The following is a 20,292-nucleotide window of genomic DNA, read 5'->3' on the forward strand; positions in this document are numbered from 1 at the left end:
ACTTCTTTTTTCCTATGCTATACATAGCATCAGGGTGACACGTCAGCTTTTGCCATCTTTCTTGATCCATTGTCAATCCTACCCTCTTTAACAATTATGCCTGATTGTCATAAGTCATCTGTCTCACAATCCATCCAGCTCTTTGCTTGACGCCTTCATTTTCTCTTGCCTTCTTTCCATCTGTCATATTTAAAAATGCAGTTTTGTTGAGGATGGGATAGTAGCAGAATCATCTGACTTCTGTCTTATTCTAATCTGGATGTGAAGGTGGTCCTACAGCAAGATTAGGCTATTAGCTGGACTCTGGAGATAAGGAGGGAAGGAGAGACATCGTATAGAGCTGAAGTAAGACAGCACAACCTGTGGTGCATACTTGTTGAATTAGTAATACTCCACCAGGGTAGTGTTGTTTGCAGTCTAGGATGCCAGACCTCATTCAGAATACAACTGTCAGAGCCATTCAAGTCTGATGTCAGATGTGCAGCATGGAAGAACACATGCATAGTGGATGCCTGCACATTCTACCCATGGCATGTAGAGACAGCAGTATAGAGGTCCCAGTTTCCCTCACATTTTCAGATCCTAACTTTACATAATGCACCTGATAGAATCATCAATGACAATTTCATTTATTTGTCTGCTGGGCATCTGGAGAATTTTCAGATATTTTTCACTGAATATGCAAACCAACGAAGGCTAAATGTACAACACACTGAAAATGTAGCCTGGTTAACTGACCAGGATTTTGCAGTTAGTGCAAAACTGAAGTATTAGGAGAAGACCCATGTGTGCAAAAAAGGCAACATACAAAACTCCACAAGCCAGTGAGAGGATGGCAGAATTGATCCCCACCCCCTGAAATGATGTGCCTAAAGCATTCATCATTGTTCTGAGGTGTTGCTCATATTTTCTGAGCGTTATAACTTGCATTCACCAGCTGCATCACTGTAATTGCCTTTATGTTTGGTGTGCACACTGATCATGAACTTGCGTCTGTGTAGTAAGCTGTAGGGTGGAAGTATTAACTTCTTGTGATGTATATAATGTGCATGTTCTTACATTTGTTGGCTGAGGGAGCCAGTGTCCCTGCTATGCATCTTCAGAACTTGTGAAAACTCTCCTGATCTGTCTGCAGTGTCATAGTCATTCCCAGGCCTGTGCACCCAATTAATGTGCCATAGAATGCTGTCTACCACTACAGGATATTGTGCTGCAGAATGCCATGTGCCACTATAGCACACTGCACAACACAATGCCACATGCCACTACAGCACATGACATGACACAGTGCCACATGCCACATGCCACATCAGCACACCGCACAACACAATGCCACATGCCACTACAGCACACTACACAACACAATGCCACATGCCACTACAGCACACCACACAACACAATGCCACATGCCACTACAGCACACCGCATGACACAGTGCCACATGCCACTACAGCACACCACATAACACAATGCCACATGCCACTATAGCACACCGCACAACACAATGCAACATGTCACTACAGCACACCGCATGACACAGTGCCGCATGCCAGTACAGCACACCACACAACACAATGCCACATGCCATTATAGCACACCGCATGACACAGTACCACATGCCACTACAGCACACCACACAACACAATGCCACTACAGTACATTATTCCCCTGTCTGTGTTCCCTCATTCTTTCCCATTGGTGGGAATCCCTTCCTTTATGTTTTCATGTGTGAGTTTCCCCATCTTTTTGCCATCAGTCAGTGTTCCTACTTTTTCTGCCACTTATGGCCCTCCCAACATATAATGTACTGCTTGTTTCCACATTTTAAGGGTGTCCCTATCTGCCTCTGCCACACTATCTATGTTTTCACCTTATCTGCCATGGCTGGTCCTCCCTCCACCTGTAGTACTTTTTGCTTCCCCACATTGTTTGTTATGGGTGGCCTTCCTGTCTCTGCCACATAGTCTGCAGTCATACCTTATTTACCCTGGGTGTGGTTCCCTTTTTCCTTCTGCTGGCTAACTCATGACATAGCTATCTGGCTTGTTCTAAACTTCTGCTTTATTACACAAGAGTCTCAGATGAATCCAAACCATTATCTGCTCTTGAGTTTGGCTAAATCTTAACCTACATCTGACAGATATTTACCTTCTGTTGTATGAAATTGTCTTTGTGGTAAAACTTGAGTAACTTAAAAGTTTGAAATTATAAAATGGGCAGTTAAACAGTAATAAATGTGTATGTCCTGGGTGTATTGATGATGAAAATATCATTAAATTTGTGAACCTTTTGTTATATATTTCCTTATTATTAATTTAAAATATGACATAAAGCAATACAAATGTAAGACTATATTTAAGACTATAAAATCTCATATTAAAATGTTAAAATGACGCATCTTTGCAGAAGAAGACATCTGGTCATGAGCTAATACAAGTTTAGCATTAGAGTTTGAAAATCTACCTTATGACTCTAATGTATGAGTGCCTATCAAGACAACATTTTAATTTACTGTAGTAATCATTTGGTTTGGCAATGCCATTCTCAAAGCAAATCTACATATATTTATATTTACTGGTTCTATAATTTTAGCTAGGATGCTACATATAAGCAATGAAACTGTTAGAAACTTAAGTTTATGTTTAGTATTCCATTTTGTCCAAATATTTAAACTATCTTTCTTTTATGACCTCAGCTTAGAGAACATCTTGCAAAAGGGCAGAGGACAGCAGCGGGTATAGGGATGTCACAGATCGTCAGAAGTCTTTGGGAGCTGTTTTCTCGGAAGACCTATTTCAGTGGAGATCTTCTGTTCTCTGTAGAAATTCTACGAAATGTGACAGACACATTCAAGAGGGCCACCTACATCCCTGCCTTCGATGATGTACAGGTATGCAGAAAATAAATTGGTAAAAAAAAAACTGCAACATCTTTTGATGAACCATATAGATTTGAAAGACTTCATGTTTGTCATAAATTGACCTGGATTTGTTTCACCTATGCTTCAGTTAATTCTTAGTTGCATTCTGTTAGTGGTCTCTTTATTCTATGACTACTTTTGTATTGTCACTAGAAGATGTGATGCTTAATATACCCCTAGACATGGATACCCAGTACTGACTTTGGTGTGTTGATTCTGCAATTTTAAACATTAAGCCTGTTGTAAACAGCACTCCATTGCACGCTTTGCTTTAAATATTTTGTAGAATTTAAATGGAGGGGGGTGGAGGCTGAGGGTTGGGTGTTGGGGTTTGAGAGTTGGATGTTAGGTGATGAAAGAATGGTTAATATGTTTAACTCACAGACAAGAGGTACAGGGTTTGATTCTTACCAAGAAAAACTGGCCAGCTTAAAATGGCGCACAAGGGTAGCTAGCCTAGTACTTACCCATGCACCTATAACAAAATAGACAATGCATTATTGGCTGATATTACTGAATGACATATCCTTCTGCACATCTTCTCTTTGAGTGAGGGGTAGGCATAATGGTTAAAGTGTTTACCTCACAAGTGCAAGAACAAGATAAAAGGTTTGATTCTTACCTTTGAGAAAACGGCTAGGGTTAAAATGACCCACAAGGATAGTTAGAGTTGTACTTTCCCATGAACCCATGAACTCTTCACTGGAAAGTCAGAGACTTTTTTTAGAGAAACATACAATGTGAAAAATAATTGAGATACACAATGTAGTATAGTTGACATCTTACATCTAAAAGCACACTAACTAACAAAGGCAGACATCTATTAACCCACTGATTTTTGAAGGCTGTTTGCATTTATAGTTATTAACACTAAAATGTGATTGTGACAGCTAATTATGATTATTAATGTTAAACCTTTGGTTCTTTCATTCTTCTATAAATAAAACCCACTTATGAAAGAGTATAAAACTCAGAAGGTAATGATTCCCATAACTATCTAGTTTCTATGCTTCAAAAGTATTTCTATGCAGTATGCCTCAAAGATCACCAAGTTCTTTTCATTTGACAATATAATGCATTCTCCAGCCAAAAACATTACAGACAATATAAAATCCTTTCCTGTTTCACATTCTCACCTAGCTACTGTTCATAGGTGTGTACTAGGCTAATGCCCCGTCAGCCTTTACAAGCCTAGCCCATAGAAGTGCCCTGACATCATGCCACCCGACCTTAGTTCCCAGTGCTTCTAAAAATTCAAAAAACAAAAAACAAACTGGTGAAAAAACCACCCTTGCAGGTCCCGCACCTTTAAACTCCTGGGTTCAGATAGATGTGTGCAAAGTTCTTTATAATCCACAGGTTATGTTGTAAACAAGAATGCCAATAAACGAAAAAGCAAAATTGAAATTTTATTAAGCTTAAAAACAAACTTTTCGTCGGCGCTCTGCACCAACTTTCTCAGAAAAACAAACTGCACCTCACATTTGTCTCACTATAAATACATCACTACTCCACTCAAATGCGCCCCCTAGCGGCTCCCCTTTAAAAAGCACATAATTACACTTTGAAATTTTTAACTAAGAAGCGGCCAAAATGTTCAATAATTTGGTATGTACTACTCATACCTGCCATCAATGCTGGTAAACCTATGATGCTCCAAATATTGAATTTTAAAGCCACCATAATTACATATAAAAACAAATGATCAAATGTGTCAATAGCCACAAGAAAAATGATGATGTATTTTAAAAATAAGTATAAAAGTGGAAAGAAAATTCCCACAAGTGTTAATATAAACATTAATATGAACAATAAATAGTGAACACAGAAATGAAATAAAAAATGGTAAAACCCAAAAATATGTTCCCAGATGGCATTAAGTCACTCCAGGGGGCTTCACCTCACTAGGCTTCACAATTTGAGAAAGCAACTGATGGAAAGCATACTGTTAAGTCCAGGTAAATGATAAGCTTACAACTTAAGTTGCTACATCAACTCCTTGCATTCAAGTCTTCAAGAATCGGGTCCCCCCATAAACTCTTGGTTTAGCTGATCGATGACTGTAAAGGAAAATTCGTGACCTGGATTGTCTAATATATGTTTGGCCAGAGCGTTGTCGACCTTCCCCTTCCTGACGGCATATAAGTGCACGTATACTCATTCCTGTAGTTTCCTATCAGTCTTGCCGATGTAGAAACCTGGGCAGACTGAACACTGGGCTAAATATACCACCCGATTACTGGCACAATTGAATCTTCCTTGTATGAGATATTTCTTGTCCCTGATGGAAAAAGCTGAACTTGCTTTAATGTATCTGCAGTACCTGCACGTGTTACATTTGAACATCCCAGATCTGGGGGAGGCACCAGCAACTTTGGACTCCTGGATGTTTTTGATGTTAAGGCCCATCCTGAAAATAACCTTAGTGGGCAATAATAGTACAAATGCTTCTATTGACTCGATGGTTAATAAGCGCCATTTTTTCTTTATAATGGACACAATGTCCATTGCATCCAAGTTGAATGAAATTACAAAAGAACAATTGAAAATATCAGACTCACTGGCGAGGCAAGGTAAACATAAAGACTCATCCTCCATATTCCCCAAAATGGGGCGGAAGTGGTCATTGGCCCTCTTCCCCTGCACTTCCAAACTCAATTCTGCGACAAAATCGGCGGGGTACCCTCTGCTGACGAACATGCCAAAGATGAACTTGCACTCCTTGTGAAATTTCTTATCTTCTGATGTCATACGGGCTGCTCGAACAAACTGGCCTTTCACGATAGCCCTCTTTTTCTGTAATGGGTGTTTGCTTTCAAAATGTAGATAAGAATTTGAGAAAGTCGGCTTCCAATGTATGCTGGCCACGAAGCGATTTAGGCTCCTATCTTTCTCTAATTCCATGTCCAAGTAAGTAATCTTGTCAATGGCAAACTCAGATGTGAATTTCAAAAATTCTGTGGAGCCGTTGAAAAACGACACCAAGTTATTAACATCATCTAGAGTACCATTGAAGATGACAAAAATGTCATCCAAAAACCTAGTGTATAACGCTACTTTCTCTTGGACCAAAGAATTAGATAAAACAAACACCCTCTCCCAGTGGGCCATAGCTAAATTGGCCACATTGGCTCCACAGGGCGATCCCATAGGGACCCCAATCAATTGGTGGAACCACCGGTTATTGAATGTAAAAAAAGTTGCTGGTAAGAATAACCTCCAATAGTTCGCTGACCATCGTAACTTCTTCTGCAGGAGCATGGTGAAAAAACATTTCCAACTGGATCCACTCAACCACCTCCAAATGGGGAATAGATGAGTACTGGTCAACAACGTCAATGGTCAAGAGAATACAATCAGCATTAAATGGAACAGAACCCACTTTTTCCAAAAATGCCCAAGAATCTCTCAAAATGTATTAAACTCTGTCCACATACTTCTTGAGAATCTCGTCCACCACCTTGGCCGCTGCATACATAATGCTTCCTCTGGCACTGACCAGTTGCTGCATAGGTGGATCATAGATGTTCTTGTGTATCTTGGGGTTCCCAAACAAGACTGAAATTTTAGGTGATACCACAGAAACAAAATTATATACATCCACATCAATAACGCCATTGATGAACATCTCCTCGAAAAATTACCAGATGTGGCACAAGCTAAGATTCAATTCATTCTTAGAAACCTCCTGGTAAGTATCAAAAGATAGGATAGCCAACATCCTGTCACTGTAGTCATTCATATCCATAGCCACCAATCCCCCTCCCTTGTCGGGTTGCATAAGTCTAACTAATGCAAACCTGAGTGCCTCTAACAAGGCCCTCTCCTCCTTAGTAATATTAAAATGAGCCTGGCGCCTTGAATTGAGGAGGTGGCGGATGTCCAGATCACACAATTGTTCGAAAATTCCGACAGCTGGGAGTAATGGCGGATTAAAAGTACTTGGTATGTTGTAAGGGTTCTTGCATTTTTGGGAATCACCCAACAACAGTGACAGGTTCAACTTTCTCACAAAAAGTTTCAGGTCCAATATAGTCCTCCCAACACCAGCTCTACAGGAGGGTACAAAAGTTAATCCTTTAGCCAAAACATCCACCAAAGGCTGAGAAAAAACAAACTGTGAAACATTGTAAATTTTAAAGTCTTTACCCGTATTGTAAAGTATTTCCAAAGGTTCCCAGTGCTTCTGTCAAGTAGAGCCACTAAAGAGATCCCCAGAGTGAACTTTCTATTTCCCATCCACTCATCAAGATTTTTCTTGAAGAGGGCCAGTGAGGTGCTCTGCTTGACATGTATGGGAAGTCTGTTGCAGAGCATGGACAGTCTCTGGGTAATGAACCTGTCCCTCCAGCATGTTCTGTTGATTGTGGTAATGAGGTTGAGGTCTCTGGAGTGTGTGGTGCGGAGGGATTGGGATTTCTTTAAATGTAGCATTTCTCACAGAGCTGGGTCAGGCATGGCTTTGTAAGTCAAACAGAGATCGCCTCTTAGTAGATGATATGAAACAGAGAATAGCTGGAGTTTTTTGAGTCTGTCTGTGTATGACATGTGTTTAAGGCCTAGTATACTCTTCATGAGTTACTTTCCTGGACTTTTCAGCTGTTGCAGGTGTCTAGTGAGGTACATGCCAAATGGGGCATTATACTTGATGACTGGCCTAATCAGGGAAGAGTAGAGAGAGATGATGACCTCTTTCGGCCTTGGTAATGAGATGTGCCATATAAAAGGACTTTATGACCACAGTGGCAATGTGGTGGTTGATGGAGAGGTTGCTGACAACCTGCGTCCCCAGATCTCTTATAACACCTTCAGTGTTCAGTGGGCACCCATCAATGTGGTAATTAGTGGGAAATGAGTTTTTCCCAAAGGGGATGATGATGATGCATTTTTTGGCATTAAGCTTAAGGCCATTGTTTCTACACCAGTCATTGGTCTCAGTGAGGCCTTTCTGTAGGACGTCTACATCACTTGGAGAGTTAATAATGGCTCCCAGCTTGCAGCTGTCTGTGAACTTGGTCAGCCAGAGTCCCTCTGTGTTGGCCTGGACTTCTGAGAAGAGATGCCAAACAGGAGAGGACCTAGGACCGATCCCTGTTGGACTCAACTCATGACTGGTTGGCATTCTGACTTGGAGTCTATTTTGTTCATATCGGTAATATCATCTGTAGTTTGATGGGAACTGTCAAAGGAAAAATATACTTTAAAAATGATCAAAACATGGTAGGTTCAGATTAAGGCACTTTAATCTTGCAGCAAGGAGACAAAAATGTGCTAATACAGAGTTTGTCTAACTAGAAACAGGAAATACTTTCATTTTTATACACTTTCTAATAAAACATTGCCTACCAAGCTGACATAACAGATCACAAGTCTTTCCATCATTATTTACTAATTATTGCTCTCATGAAATTCTGCTGAATTATCAATTTTTGTGAGAAACTTCCTAAGGAAAACAACGTGGCCTTGGTTACCACCGGTTAGATACATGCAATGTTACCATTCAATGTACTATGGTTAATTCAAGCACAAAACAAGCAGTTCATTTCTCTAATAATCCTTTGTCTACATTATCTCTAAGCTTCTGCAGCTGCACATGTTCTCATACTTCGAACAGAGCTGATTGTTTAGAATCATTGCATTTACAGGATATAGCATTGTTCATTCATTCTCTCCAGACCTAGCAGATAAGCACCTGCTTCTCAAGTACATTTCCAAAAGGCATAAACATGAATATTGCTGTGCTAGCAATTACTAGGTCAGAGGGCATCTTGCAAGTTTTATAAAGCACACTGCAGTTTCAAAAAGCATCTTTTCAGTCTCATATGAAACTCAATTTATATATATATAAAACAGTGCATATAAAATAGAATGAAAAATGTGTTAACTCATTTAGCTTCTAATTAGCATTAAACATACACACATTAATACATATTTTTCTGACATTTCCCCCCTGTTAATACTTTTTAATTCTATTTTCAAAAAGAATAAACAGTTTGCTTCTTTTCCTAACCTCTTCCATTCAGGATTTGCAGTTAAGAAAGTCATTCAGTTTAAAACTTTATTAAAGTGTTTCACATTCTAGCAGCTCTTCAAATTCAGTACCCTGATACATAGTTTCAGAAACTGATATATCTATAAATTCTTTGATTAATTTTTTCATGCAGGGGATTCCACAACAAACACAAGCTGCTATCAGGAGTAATCCCACACAAATGGCAATCAAAATGTTCATTAGGATGGAACCCCACCCCCCAAATAAATTCTGGAAAAAGTCCATCAGAGGGTTTGGGCCTGGCTTGGTCATGGCCGACACTTGCTGTATCACCTCAAGGTGATCATTAATTTCGTGCTGATGATCTGGTATATATGCAAAGCATTCTTCTTTGATTAAAGCGCACGTACCACCCCTCGCCGCTAGTGTGAAGTCAAGAGCCATTCGGTTCTGGAGCACTACAGTTCTCATAGCATTCAGTTCATCAGTTATCAGTTCAAGAGCAGAGAAAGTTGCATTACTCATCACTTCGAGAAGTTTAGACAGTTTTCTCAGCTCCCAAATCGATTTAACTGCGCCATATGCAGGCAATATGCCTGCCCATGATATAACAGCATCACTCAAGTCCATGTGCGTCAATTTGGTACCCACAGTATGATGGTCTTTCCCGCCCTCCTCGATCTGTCCCACTGGATTTTAAGGCTTTTTAACAGCTTTCTCGGCCACATCTTGGGTATTTCGAATATTTCCCTGAGGCAAGACTGCAGTGTGTCGTATGGCCGGGACCAGGTACCCCAAAAAACAACTGCCGAACCAATTCTCAGGTAACCATTTATATGCTTTTTTACCACACACAAAATAACAATCCTCTACCTTAGTAGTTACTCTGTTATGAAATGACTGCCCTGCATGAAACATTTTCCTATCTATTACAGATAACTGTTTAAAAAGTACAGGATTACGTTGCACTTGAGCAAGAGTCTTATGCATGGATTTAAGAAATGAGTCATAATCTGAACTACAAAATCCACCCAGATTGTTTGCTTTAGTATAACATTTATACTGTACAGTCACATTACCCTTACTCCAACCCACTTGGATTGTGTCATTCTTGTAGAAACATACAATTCCCTTTTGTGTCACAGGCAAATACGGTGCTACCTTATCATATGCTTTAATAGATACTGTGTCAAAAAACAGATTTTCCCAGGTCTCATTGACCCCTAGAGGGACTGCAGTCATTAGTAACCCCCTATATGCTGTTGGTATGGCTGTACAGATCCAGCAATTCGAAACATTAAAAGTCTCAGCATACACACGTGAAATTGCCTGATAAGTGTTAACGTTCGGGTGCCAGTCTATGCTTGGTTCATTACATTTAATCAGTTCAACTTTTGTGGCAGGAAAAAGGAAAGGCCACAACAAAAAGAACAATGTTATCAGTATGGCTACCAGAATTATCATGCAAGTTTTCTGAGGATGTTCTGCATCTCTGTTTATATACCTGGTCATTTTGTTCTCGTTGTACAACAGTAACAAGGTTTTTGTCCAGTTCAAAGTTCTTAACCAGTTTACAGTGTGTCAAATGAATCCAGGATGCTCGCTCTGCAATCTTGACTGCAGTGGGTGTCGACAGTAGTACCTGGTACGGCCCTTCCCACTTTGGAGAACTCCATTTTTTTCTCTTCACCACCTTCACCCAGACCCAGGTGCCTGGGCTACTGCTACTTCCGATTTCGTTTGCTCTTTATCTGAAACAGAATTCAACTGCAAAAGTTTGTTATTCAAAAATCGTCTCATATACCCTGCAAGTGAACTGTCAGCCTCCTGCTCTGCAGACATGAGAGGTTTCCATTGAGGTGTATAATATGCCCTCCCAAACAAAACTTCAAAAGGAGTTAATCCTTTTGCATTTGGAACAGTTCTCATGCTCAACAGTGCCAGAGGTAAACAGTGCACACAGTTCTTTTGTGTCTCACTAATCAATTTTCTAAGTTTACTCTTCAACACCCCATTATGCCTCTCTACTAATCCTGCAGATTGGGGGTGGTACGCACAATGTTTTTTTAATGATATCCCGAAATAGCGACTAAGTTGTTGTATAGTTTGATTTACAAAGTGTGTGCCATTGTCGCTATAAATCTTTTCCGATATGCCAAATCTAGGAATAATTTCTTTAACGAGGACCTTTGCAACAGTAGCTACATCTGGATTTTTAGTTGGAAAAGCTTCCACCCATTTGGAAAACATATCTATAATGACAAGACAGTACTTCTTATTTTCGCATTTGTTCAGTTCTATAAAATCCATACAAATAGTATGAAACGGATATGGTGGTGTAGGGAAACTCCCTTGCTTAGGTTTCAATGCCCCTTGTGCATGATGCTTGTTACAAACATAGCATGCTGCACAAAAATTTTTTGTGTAATTAGTAAATCCATACGTCGTAAACACTCAATTCACTAACTGTACCATCCCCCCTGTTGAGACATGGCTCTGCCCATGGCTCAACAAAGCTGCATATATAAACAAGTTAGATGGTAAGTTTGGTTTATTTTCTTGGGAGATGTACAGTCCCTTCTCAAGGATTGCTCCTCATTTTATCCACTTCTGTTTCTCTACATTTGTAGTAAGTGTCTGCATTGTTTGTAACATTTCTAAATCTAAAATCTCAGAAGGTTGTAATTCCTCACTAAAAAGAAAAACTTTTGAAACTGAAGCTGACTGCTTTGCAGCTATATCAGCCTTCGCATTACCTTTTGAAATGCTATCCTGTTGCTTGGTATGAGCTACGCATTTGCAAATAGCTACTTTCTGAGGTAACTGAATAGAGTCTAACAAGTCTAAAATAAATTGCGCATGGTTAATTGGTTTACCAGTAGATGTTATCATTCCTCTATTTTTCCACTGCTGCGCAAAAACATGTACAATAGAAAAAGCATACTGACTGTCAGTAAAATTATTCACTTTCTTACCTTTTGCTAAGATACATGCCCTCGTCAAGGCAATCAATTCTGCTGCTTGTGCAGATAAGTTGTGTGGTAAAGACTTCGCTTCTAAAATCTCGGTATCAGAAACCACTGCATACCCCACTAGATTCTGTCATGTAGGACCCCTTATGCATGAGCCGTCCACATAGTATGTCACCTCGGCATCATCCAAGGGAACATCTGTAAGGTCTTTTCTAGGTAATGTCTTTTGCTCAATTTCCTGCAGACAGCAGTGTGGTTTGCCATCTGCATGGGTTGGGAGCAGGGTTGATGGGTTCAAAGTTGTACATCGTTCAATTGTCATATGAGGTTGGCTCAACAGTATAGTCATACAGGAAAGATGTCTAGCAGGAGAAAGATATGCTACTTTTTCTTGCAGTAGAATAATCGTGACTACATGAGGCACTCTCAAGGTGAGAGGGTGGAACAACACTACTGAGGCTGAAGCCTGCAGTGCCATTGCCACTGCGACTACTGCTTGTACACAGTGGGGCAAGGATCGCACCACTGGGTCTAAAGATGTCATATAACCTTGCTTACAGTCTACAGTCTGAAAAAATCACTTATGATAGTTTGGTAATCCTAAAACTAAGGAAGATGCTATCAGTTGTTTCAGTTTGCAGAAAGCTGATTCTGCCTCTGGTGTCCACTGTAATAAATCCTGTGCTGCTATTGGCTTTTTGAATATCAAATTAGTCAGCGGAGCAGATTCCAAAGCATAATTTGGTATCCAACTCCGACAAAAGTTAATAGTTTCCAGGAAGGACATCATTTCCTTCTTGGTAGTTGGTCTAGGTGCTTGTAATATTGCTGTTTTTCTGTCTTCATCTAATATTCTACCTTCTTTGGAGATTACATATCCCAGGTATTTAACCTGTTTTCTCCAAAGTTGCAGTTTGTTTTTGTTTACCTTGTGTCCCTGAGTAGCTAAATATTGTAATAATGCTATGGTATCGTCTCTGCATTCTCGCTGGGTGGGGGCTGCCAGCAGAATGTCATCTACATAAAGTAAGATCTGACTACCTTTCAGTGGGAAAAATCCCGCCAGGTTACTTGCCATTTCCTGTGCAAATATCGTTGGACTTTCACAATATCCCTGTGGTAGTCTCGTATATGTAAATGCAAACCAATGTTGGCTGTCTGGGTGTATCGGTATCGAGAAAAATGCATTGCTAATATCTACCACAGAAAAATACCTCTGTTGAGATTTCAAATCATTCAGTAAGGTGTGTGGATCTGGCACCGTAGGTGCCCTAGGTATAACTGCATCATTCACAGCCTGTAGATCTTGGACCATACGCCATTCCCCGTTTGCTTTCCTAACAGGAAATAAGGGTGTATTACATGGTGAATCGGGAGATTCTATTTAGACTCCTTCCTTAAGTAAGGCTGCTATTATAGGTTTGATCCCTATCTCTGCATCCTTTCTCAAGGGATGCTGTCTTTTCTGAGGTCTGAGCACTGATTTTGGCATAATAGTAACTGGTCCTGCTGTACGAATGAGTCCTACATCTGATTTCCCTGTCGACCAGAGTCTCTGGTATGTCTCGCAAGGCTTTTTCCTCTTCCTCCAGTAAGAGTAATACTCAGCTATCTTCACTTGCCTGTGAGTGCACAGCTGGGTGTGTCTGTGTTATCCAATTCAATTTCTGCTTCTGTACTCCTTGTTTGGAGAGTTCTAACTCTGTCTGTTTTTCCCACCTCGTGACTTTTTCTCCTAAGTCTGCCCACTTCAAATTTCTATTTTTAGTTAAGCTTACATGTGGTAATCGATTAGAGTTGTAGAGTGCTAAAAATTCCTGGGGCAATGAACAGCTTATTACACTGTTTCCTTCTGTGTCCCAGTACAAATTTCGTAATACTAACCTATTAGCATGGTTTTTAAACAACTCTTGCTCATATTCCTTATCAGGTCCTGGTCTGTTACAGTAATATAAAGTACAATGCAACAAATGCTGTTTGTCAGTGTCAAGGGAGGGGGATTTACTGATGGCTACATTCACCAGTTCTTCGGTTACTGCCCCTGGACCAGTTGTAACTAAGTCCTGGCTGTACCAATAATATGTTTCACCCTCCGGTCGCACTACAAAAGTATCCATTTGTCACTGTGCTTCCATACCCTGCATGGTTGGAACTACGGCTATGCCAAACATCTTCATCAAGTCTCTGCCCAAAAGATTTACTGGGCATTTTGCAGAAACAACAATTTTGCTTTCCTGGGTCATTCCTGAAATGGGATCAGTTATTGCTATGTCATGGGAAAGTGGCTCCCGATACAGCTGTCCGTTAGCTGCTTTTACTAGTATGTAATCTGGTGATTCCGAATCTTCTGGTAGTTTGGAAGGATGTATCAGGGTCCGTGAAGCCCCTGAGTCGCACAGAAATTTTACTTCCCTCCCCTCTACCAAAAGCGTAACTTCCGGTTTTGTGTCTGCTAAGTAGAGCTCGAAGCTCAATAATGCTAAGTCTAAAATTTCATTTTCTTCATCATCTATGAATTCGTGTACATCCTCTATCCCTTCTGTCACATCCTCTACCCTTGCTATCACATTTGCATTTGTCTTTTCCTGCCTATTGTTATCCAGTGATTCCTGACTGTCATATAGTCATTCCTCACCCTCCTTATCTTCCGTGGTTACCTTCTTATTTAGCCTGCAATCCCTTGCTAGATGTCCCTTTTTCCCGCATTTAAAACATTCACCCCTTTTCTTTCTTTCTCAAAATCTTCTGATCGTTTATCAGATTGTTTGTTTCCCTGGGCATTTTTCTTACCCTTCTTCCCGGTTTGTACTACAAAGACTTCTGACCCATCTTCTACTGCAAATACTTGAGCTTTCTTTTTCTTTTTACTATTAAAATGCCTTTCGGCATGTCTTGCATATTCAAGTAATGACTGTAATCTACTCGTACGATGATCTACCATGTGCTTTGTAATAAAGCTGCTAATGGGAGTAATACTGCCTTTTAAGAATGCATTCTTTAGCTGTTGTTTATATGGGGAAACATGTGTTTGATCTTCAGGTACCTGCATTCCACAATGGTTATTAAAACATTCTAATAATCTAGCATAATATCTATCAACAGTTTCACCTTCTTGTTGTATGCACTGATTAATGCAAGTCCAATCAGCCCTAGGCTTCCATTTCTCAGAGATTCGGTCCATCAGACCTTTCACTCTGTTGTCCAGTTCTGCATTACTATGTGGGAGTGATCAAAGCTCTGCATCACGGGGATTCCAGTTGCCACTGATCATGTGCCAATCTGGACCTACAATTTGTCTAGCTACTTTTTCTACTTCTTCTCCATTCAAATAATAACTTAACCTCATGCCCTGTAAATCTTCTAAGAGTTTTCTAAAATTGATTTTCAGATGGGGAATTCCCTCTGTGGCTTTCCGGATATCTTCCGGTGTCCACGGTCTATAAACTAGAAGAGTCGGATCCTGTCCTGCCTGCCCTGCCTGTGGATTAGGAACCTCTATGAGTGGACATATCTCTTCTTCACTCATAGCTCGTGAATTTCTATTTATTTAGTATAATTCAATATCCCCTCTCAAGTTACGTGCTCAAGACCTAGTCTCCGATAGGATCCCTGACAAACGGTTTTGATTTTGCTGGAACAGCTGGGTATAGCGGAGGTGGATCAGCTTGTCCACTCGCTTCATATTCTGGTAAGGGAAGCGGAGGGGGCGGAGGAGGGGCTGTTGCTATTACCAAGTTATTATCTTCTTTGTCTAAGAACATTGCTTTTGAATTTGTAATCTGTTGCTCCCTGCGATTTGCTTCCTCAAGCCACCTGTGTGCCTGAGGGACTCCTAATTGACATTGCTTTTTTAGCTGACCTTTCGAGTCTGTTTTAAGTTGTCTAACAAGTTTAATAAGTGAAGATTTATCTAAATTACCATCAAATTTGCATTTATCAACCCATTTTGTATAATACTTAACATTATCTGCACGCTGTAACTGCATATACTTTGCGTCTTCGGTTAGGGGCGGGTCTTGGGAACTTTTTGTGCACTGATTTCCCATGTTGTCTTAGCTGAGCTAAAAATTGTTACGTAACCCTTCTTATCACGTGGTACCACGATTTTACACCTTTTCACAGTTTATCTAGAATAACTGTCTACCTATTCTGTTTCCCTGATCTATGACAAGACAGTTATCTTTTTTGTCCCTGATCTGCACATGCAAATCTCCCTGACAAAACAGTTCTGTAACTAGTCCCTGATCTAAAACAGAAAAAAGGTAAATTCCTCCTTACCTGACCCTCCGTGAGTTGATCCACCGGAATGTTGACTCGTCCTCCAATCCCAGATCAGAAACAGTGGCTGACCTCTTTCGAACGACAATTCAGTCAGAGGTCTTTCAGAACAGAAGAGCAGATGTGGCCGCTTCTCCGTATGGGTACATGCCACCACGCCCAATTCTGACCTAGGCCTAGAGTGAGGGGTACTTTCCGGTCTGAAGGACGAAACTGTCAAAGGAAAAATATACTTTAAAAATGATCAAAACATGGTAGGTTCAGGTTAAGGCACTTTAATCTTGCAGCAAAGAGACAAAAACATGCCAATACATAGTTTGTCTAACTAGAAACAGGAAATACTTTCATTTTTATACACTTTCTAATAAGACATTGCCTACCAAGTTGACGTAACTGATCACAAGTCTTGTCATCATTATTTACTAATTATTGCTCTCATGAAATTCTGCTGATTTATCAATTTTTGTGAGAAACTTCCTAAGGAAAACAACGTGGCCTTGGTTACCACCGGTTAGATACATGCAATGTTACCATTCAATGTACTATGGTTAATTCAAGCACAAAGCAAGCAGTTCATTTCTCTAATAATCCTTTGTCTACACTATCTCTAAGCTTCTGCAGCTGCACATGTTCTCATGCTTCGAACAGAGCTGATTGTTTAGAATCATTACATTTACAGGATATAGCATTGTTCATTCATTCTCTCCTGACCTAGCAGATAAGCACCTGCTTCTCAAGTACATTTCCAAAAGGCATAAACATGAATATTGCTGTGCTAGCAATTACTAGGTCAGAGGGCATCTTGCAAGTTTTAGAAAGCACACTGCAGTTTCAAAAAGCATCTTTTCAGTCTCATATGAACCTCAATTTATATATATATATATATATATATATATAAAACAGAGCATATAAAATAGAATGAAAATCGTGTTAACTCATTTATCTTCTAATTAGCATTAAACATACACACATTAATACATATTTTTCTGACAGGAACAAAGTGTCATCCATAATTAATTTTTAAGGCATGGGTTCTTTCAGTTCATAGCTAAGTACTAGGCAATCAGTCTGCAGACTATTTCATGCCTAACCAATAAGTGGACAGTGGTCAGAGGTTAGAATCAAATCCTGAACCTTATGTGTGAGATAAACACTTGCTGCTGAGCATGATGTCATGCTCTGACACATTTTTTATCTGAATCTTCCACTGATGTAATATATGGATTGCAAAGCAGGTTTCTGTGAAGGAGTTAAGCAGAATGTACATGAGGTATGGTGCAGAGTGCTTTCTGGGTTTTGTATTTGTTTCACCTCCATGTTCCAATATGTCTGCATCTGTACACACACCTGACCATGACGTTACTCCAGCACCACTACATTGTGAATACATACTTTCCCCTGAGGTGGGCTTCAGATGATTTATAATAAATGAGGAATGGGGGATACAGGCCCTGACTTGAGTCTCAGAGTGTTGGCCATCAGAGAAGAATTGGTTTGTGGCATTTAATTGAAATGGATTTTGGAATAAGACTACTTTAGCCTACTTTGTTGCATTTGTTTCATTAGTGACAGTCGTCTCATTCAGCAATATAAGTTTCTCAGCTATGACATCCTCCTTTGGTACCATATCAGAAGTTATGTAACAAATGGCATATGTTTCACTGTATTTTTGTGTTTTTATTTATTTATTTTTTAAACCTTTCCTCCATTTTCTGATTTTTTGTACTTGTAGTTGTAGTGACAGTAAATGGGAAATCAGAAACCCATGCAGGGTCTGGCCCTGATAGTCACAGGCAGAAAATAATACCCAAACTAACATGCCCCCACATAACCTCTAGAAGCTTCTGAACTAACATACCCCCATGATACACAGGGATGCAACTGTGTTGGATTGCATGTCTAGGGTTATAAAGGTCCTGGAAGTCATTAGCCATATATATACCCATGAACCTATGAAGGTATAATATCCTTGTTGCATTCATCCACTGTATGCCCACTGGAAAAATGTCTGCAGCAGCAGCAATTAGAGAGTCATCGGCAGTTACTATGTTTGTGGCTCTGTATCCCAAATCCCTAATGTACTGTCGTGACAAGTCACTTTCTGAGGGCTATATAGGAGGCAGAGGCTGGGGTAACTAACTGCTACACCTGGCTTTTCCTATGAGTGCAAGAGTAGTGTAAAGTTAAGGAAGCAAAGGAAACATTCCTCTGGGCAAATAACACAAACATTCATAAAACAGCCAACAGGTGTAATCCCTCTGGAATATGTTATGTCTCATGACCACGATTAATACGTTGGCACTCTCATTTAAAGCAGCATAAGTAAGGCCCCACCTTCCTCTCCTGAGGCACTGAAAGGATTGCCAGCACTTTCTAGATGCTGCCAAGTAGTCTTCTCCAGAGTTACCCACTGCCCACATTTGCACTTTCCAGCAGAGGGCAGGTCTGGCAGTTAACACAGAGAATTAAAGCTTTGAGCCCTTAATGAGCTGCTTTCTGTACCCGAAAGGTGTACGTTTATATTCATTCCATCGTAATTAACCGACTATGTGACTCTGAGCCAGTCACTTAACTAGACAGGGCTCCAAGGTCACCCTGAGTAAGGGCACTTGTGTCCATTAGGTTAACCTAGTTAATATATATATATATATATATATATATATATATATATATATATATATATATATATATATATATATATATATATATATATATATATATGGATTCACTTTAGAAGATCGAATTGCCAAAATCTCGAACTGCAAATAACCAAAACCAAAAGCTCGAGTTTCGGAAACTCGAACTTCTGAAGCGAAACCATCAAAAAAAAAAAACACAAATGCCCCCTTGCACCCCCCACCCCCCCCCCCCCTACTTAAATATACCAACTCCAAGATCGTGCTACAGTGGGGAGATGGGAAATCTCCCGTCTTGCGCTATATGTGGAAGCACAAAACGGGAGATTTCTCATTTCCTGCCAACACCGCAAAACAAATAAAACATTACGTACACACAGAGCGTACAACAATACTTGTCTCTGTGTGCATGTAATGTATTAAGGTAAGTAAAGTCTTATTTCTGAACACTACACACATTCGATTTACTAAAATCTCGATCATATGGTCTCGACCATAAGAAATTCGAGATTTTAGTCATTCGATTATGTGAAGTGCTCCCATATATATATATATATATATATATATATATATATATATATATATATATAAAATAAAAGTAATAAAAAATAAAATAAAATAACAAGAGCCAGGCTAAAATATGTCCAGTTCCTAAACTTGGTTTCTAGTCTATAGGGTTTATTAATAGTACATGCTAATGAATGCTGCTGACCAGGTGTGATGTCTGGCTATATCCCACCTGACTGCCACCAACTAAGCTACATCTGTTACTATTATGAGTCAATAACTAATACTGACACCAATATAATAGCATAGAACTACCCAACTTGTTAAACATTAACCAGCTTACCGTAGCACATCAAATAGTTTACCACACCAACAAAACATCACTTCTAACAGGCCTACTCAACCTACAACTACAACCACCAACCAAGGTCCACAAACAAAGCACTTGTAGAAATATCCAAAAGCAAATATACATCAGGTGACTCCATTTACTCAAGTGCAGTTGCCAAAATCTGGACCCCCCCCCTTGAAATCAGAATGCTAGATAAGAAATCTAACTTTAAAAATCAACTGAAGTCCTACCTAACCAAGTCCTGGATATGCAACTGTCAAAACCCAGACTAACTATCTTGATAAATACCTAGTTCTTTCTCATAATTAGCCATAAATAGTGAATTCCATGATAAAATAGTAAGGTTACACCAGGCATGACACATTATATCACTATCTCACATTAACCATCTGTACCTTACTTTTTGGGTATTATTCTAATCTGTTTTGTAAAGACTATTGAATATTTTGTATTGAATGTTTTGAATATTCTTTGTGTCACAATCATGCTGACCATCATTGTACTGAATGTCTTAAATACTTTTTTGTATTGTGATGCACTACATAGAGCTTTTCTCCTGGGGCCTCCACTAAAAATGAGCAATTTCTGAATATATGATCCTAGGATCTCAGGAAGTTACAAGGCTACTGGCCCTG

General features: G+C 39.7%; 1 protein-coding gene across 6 annotated transcripts in view; it reads left to right on the plus strand.

Annotated features, from left to right (window-relative positions):
* The window catches only part of ADGRB2 (adhesion G protein-coupled receptor B2), a 5,411,420-nt gene that overhangs the window by 2,760,032 nt on the left and 2,631,096 nt on the right, over window positions 1-20,292 (plus strand). For all 6 annotated transcript variants that reach the window (XM_044082710.1, XM_044082742.1, XM_044082734.1 and 3 more), the window contains one exon: window positions 2,696-2,890. In XM_044082710.1, the coding sequence (XP_043938645.1) occupies window positions 2,696-2,890 (195 nt within the window). The remainder of the gene's footprint in view (window positions 1-2,695; window positions 2,891-20,292) is intronic.

The sequence above is a fragment of the Protopterus annectens genome, chromosome 1.part1 (genome assembly GCF_019279795.1).
Source record: "Protopterus annectens isolate FY-2018-M chromosome 1.part1, PAN1.0, whole genome shotgun sequence".
Taxonomy (NCBI): domain Eukaryota; kingdom Metazoa; phylum Chordata; order Ceratodontiformes; family Protopteridae; genus Protopterus; species Protopterus annectens.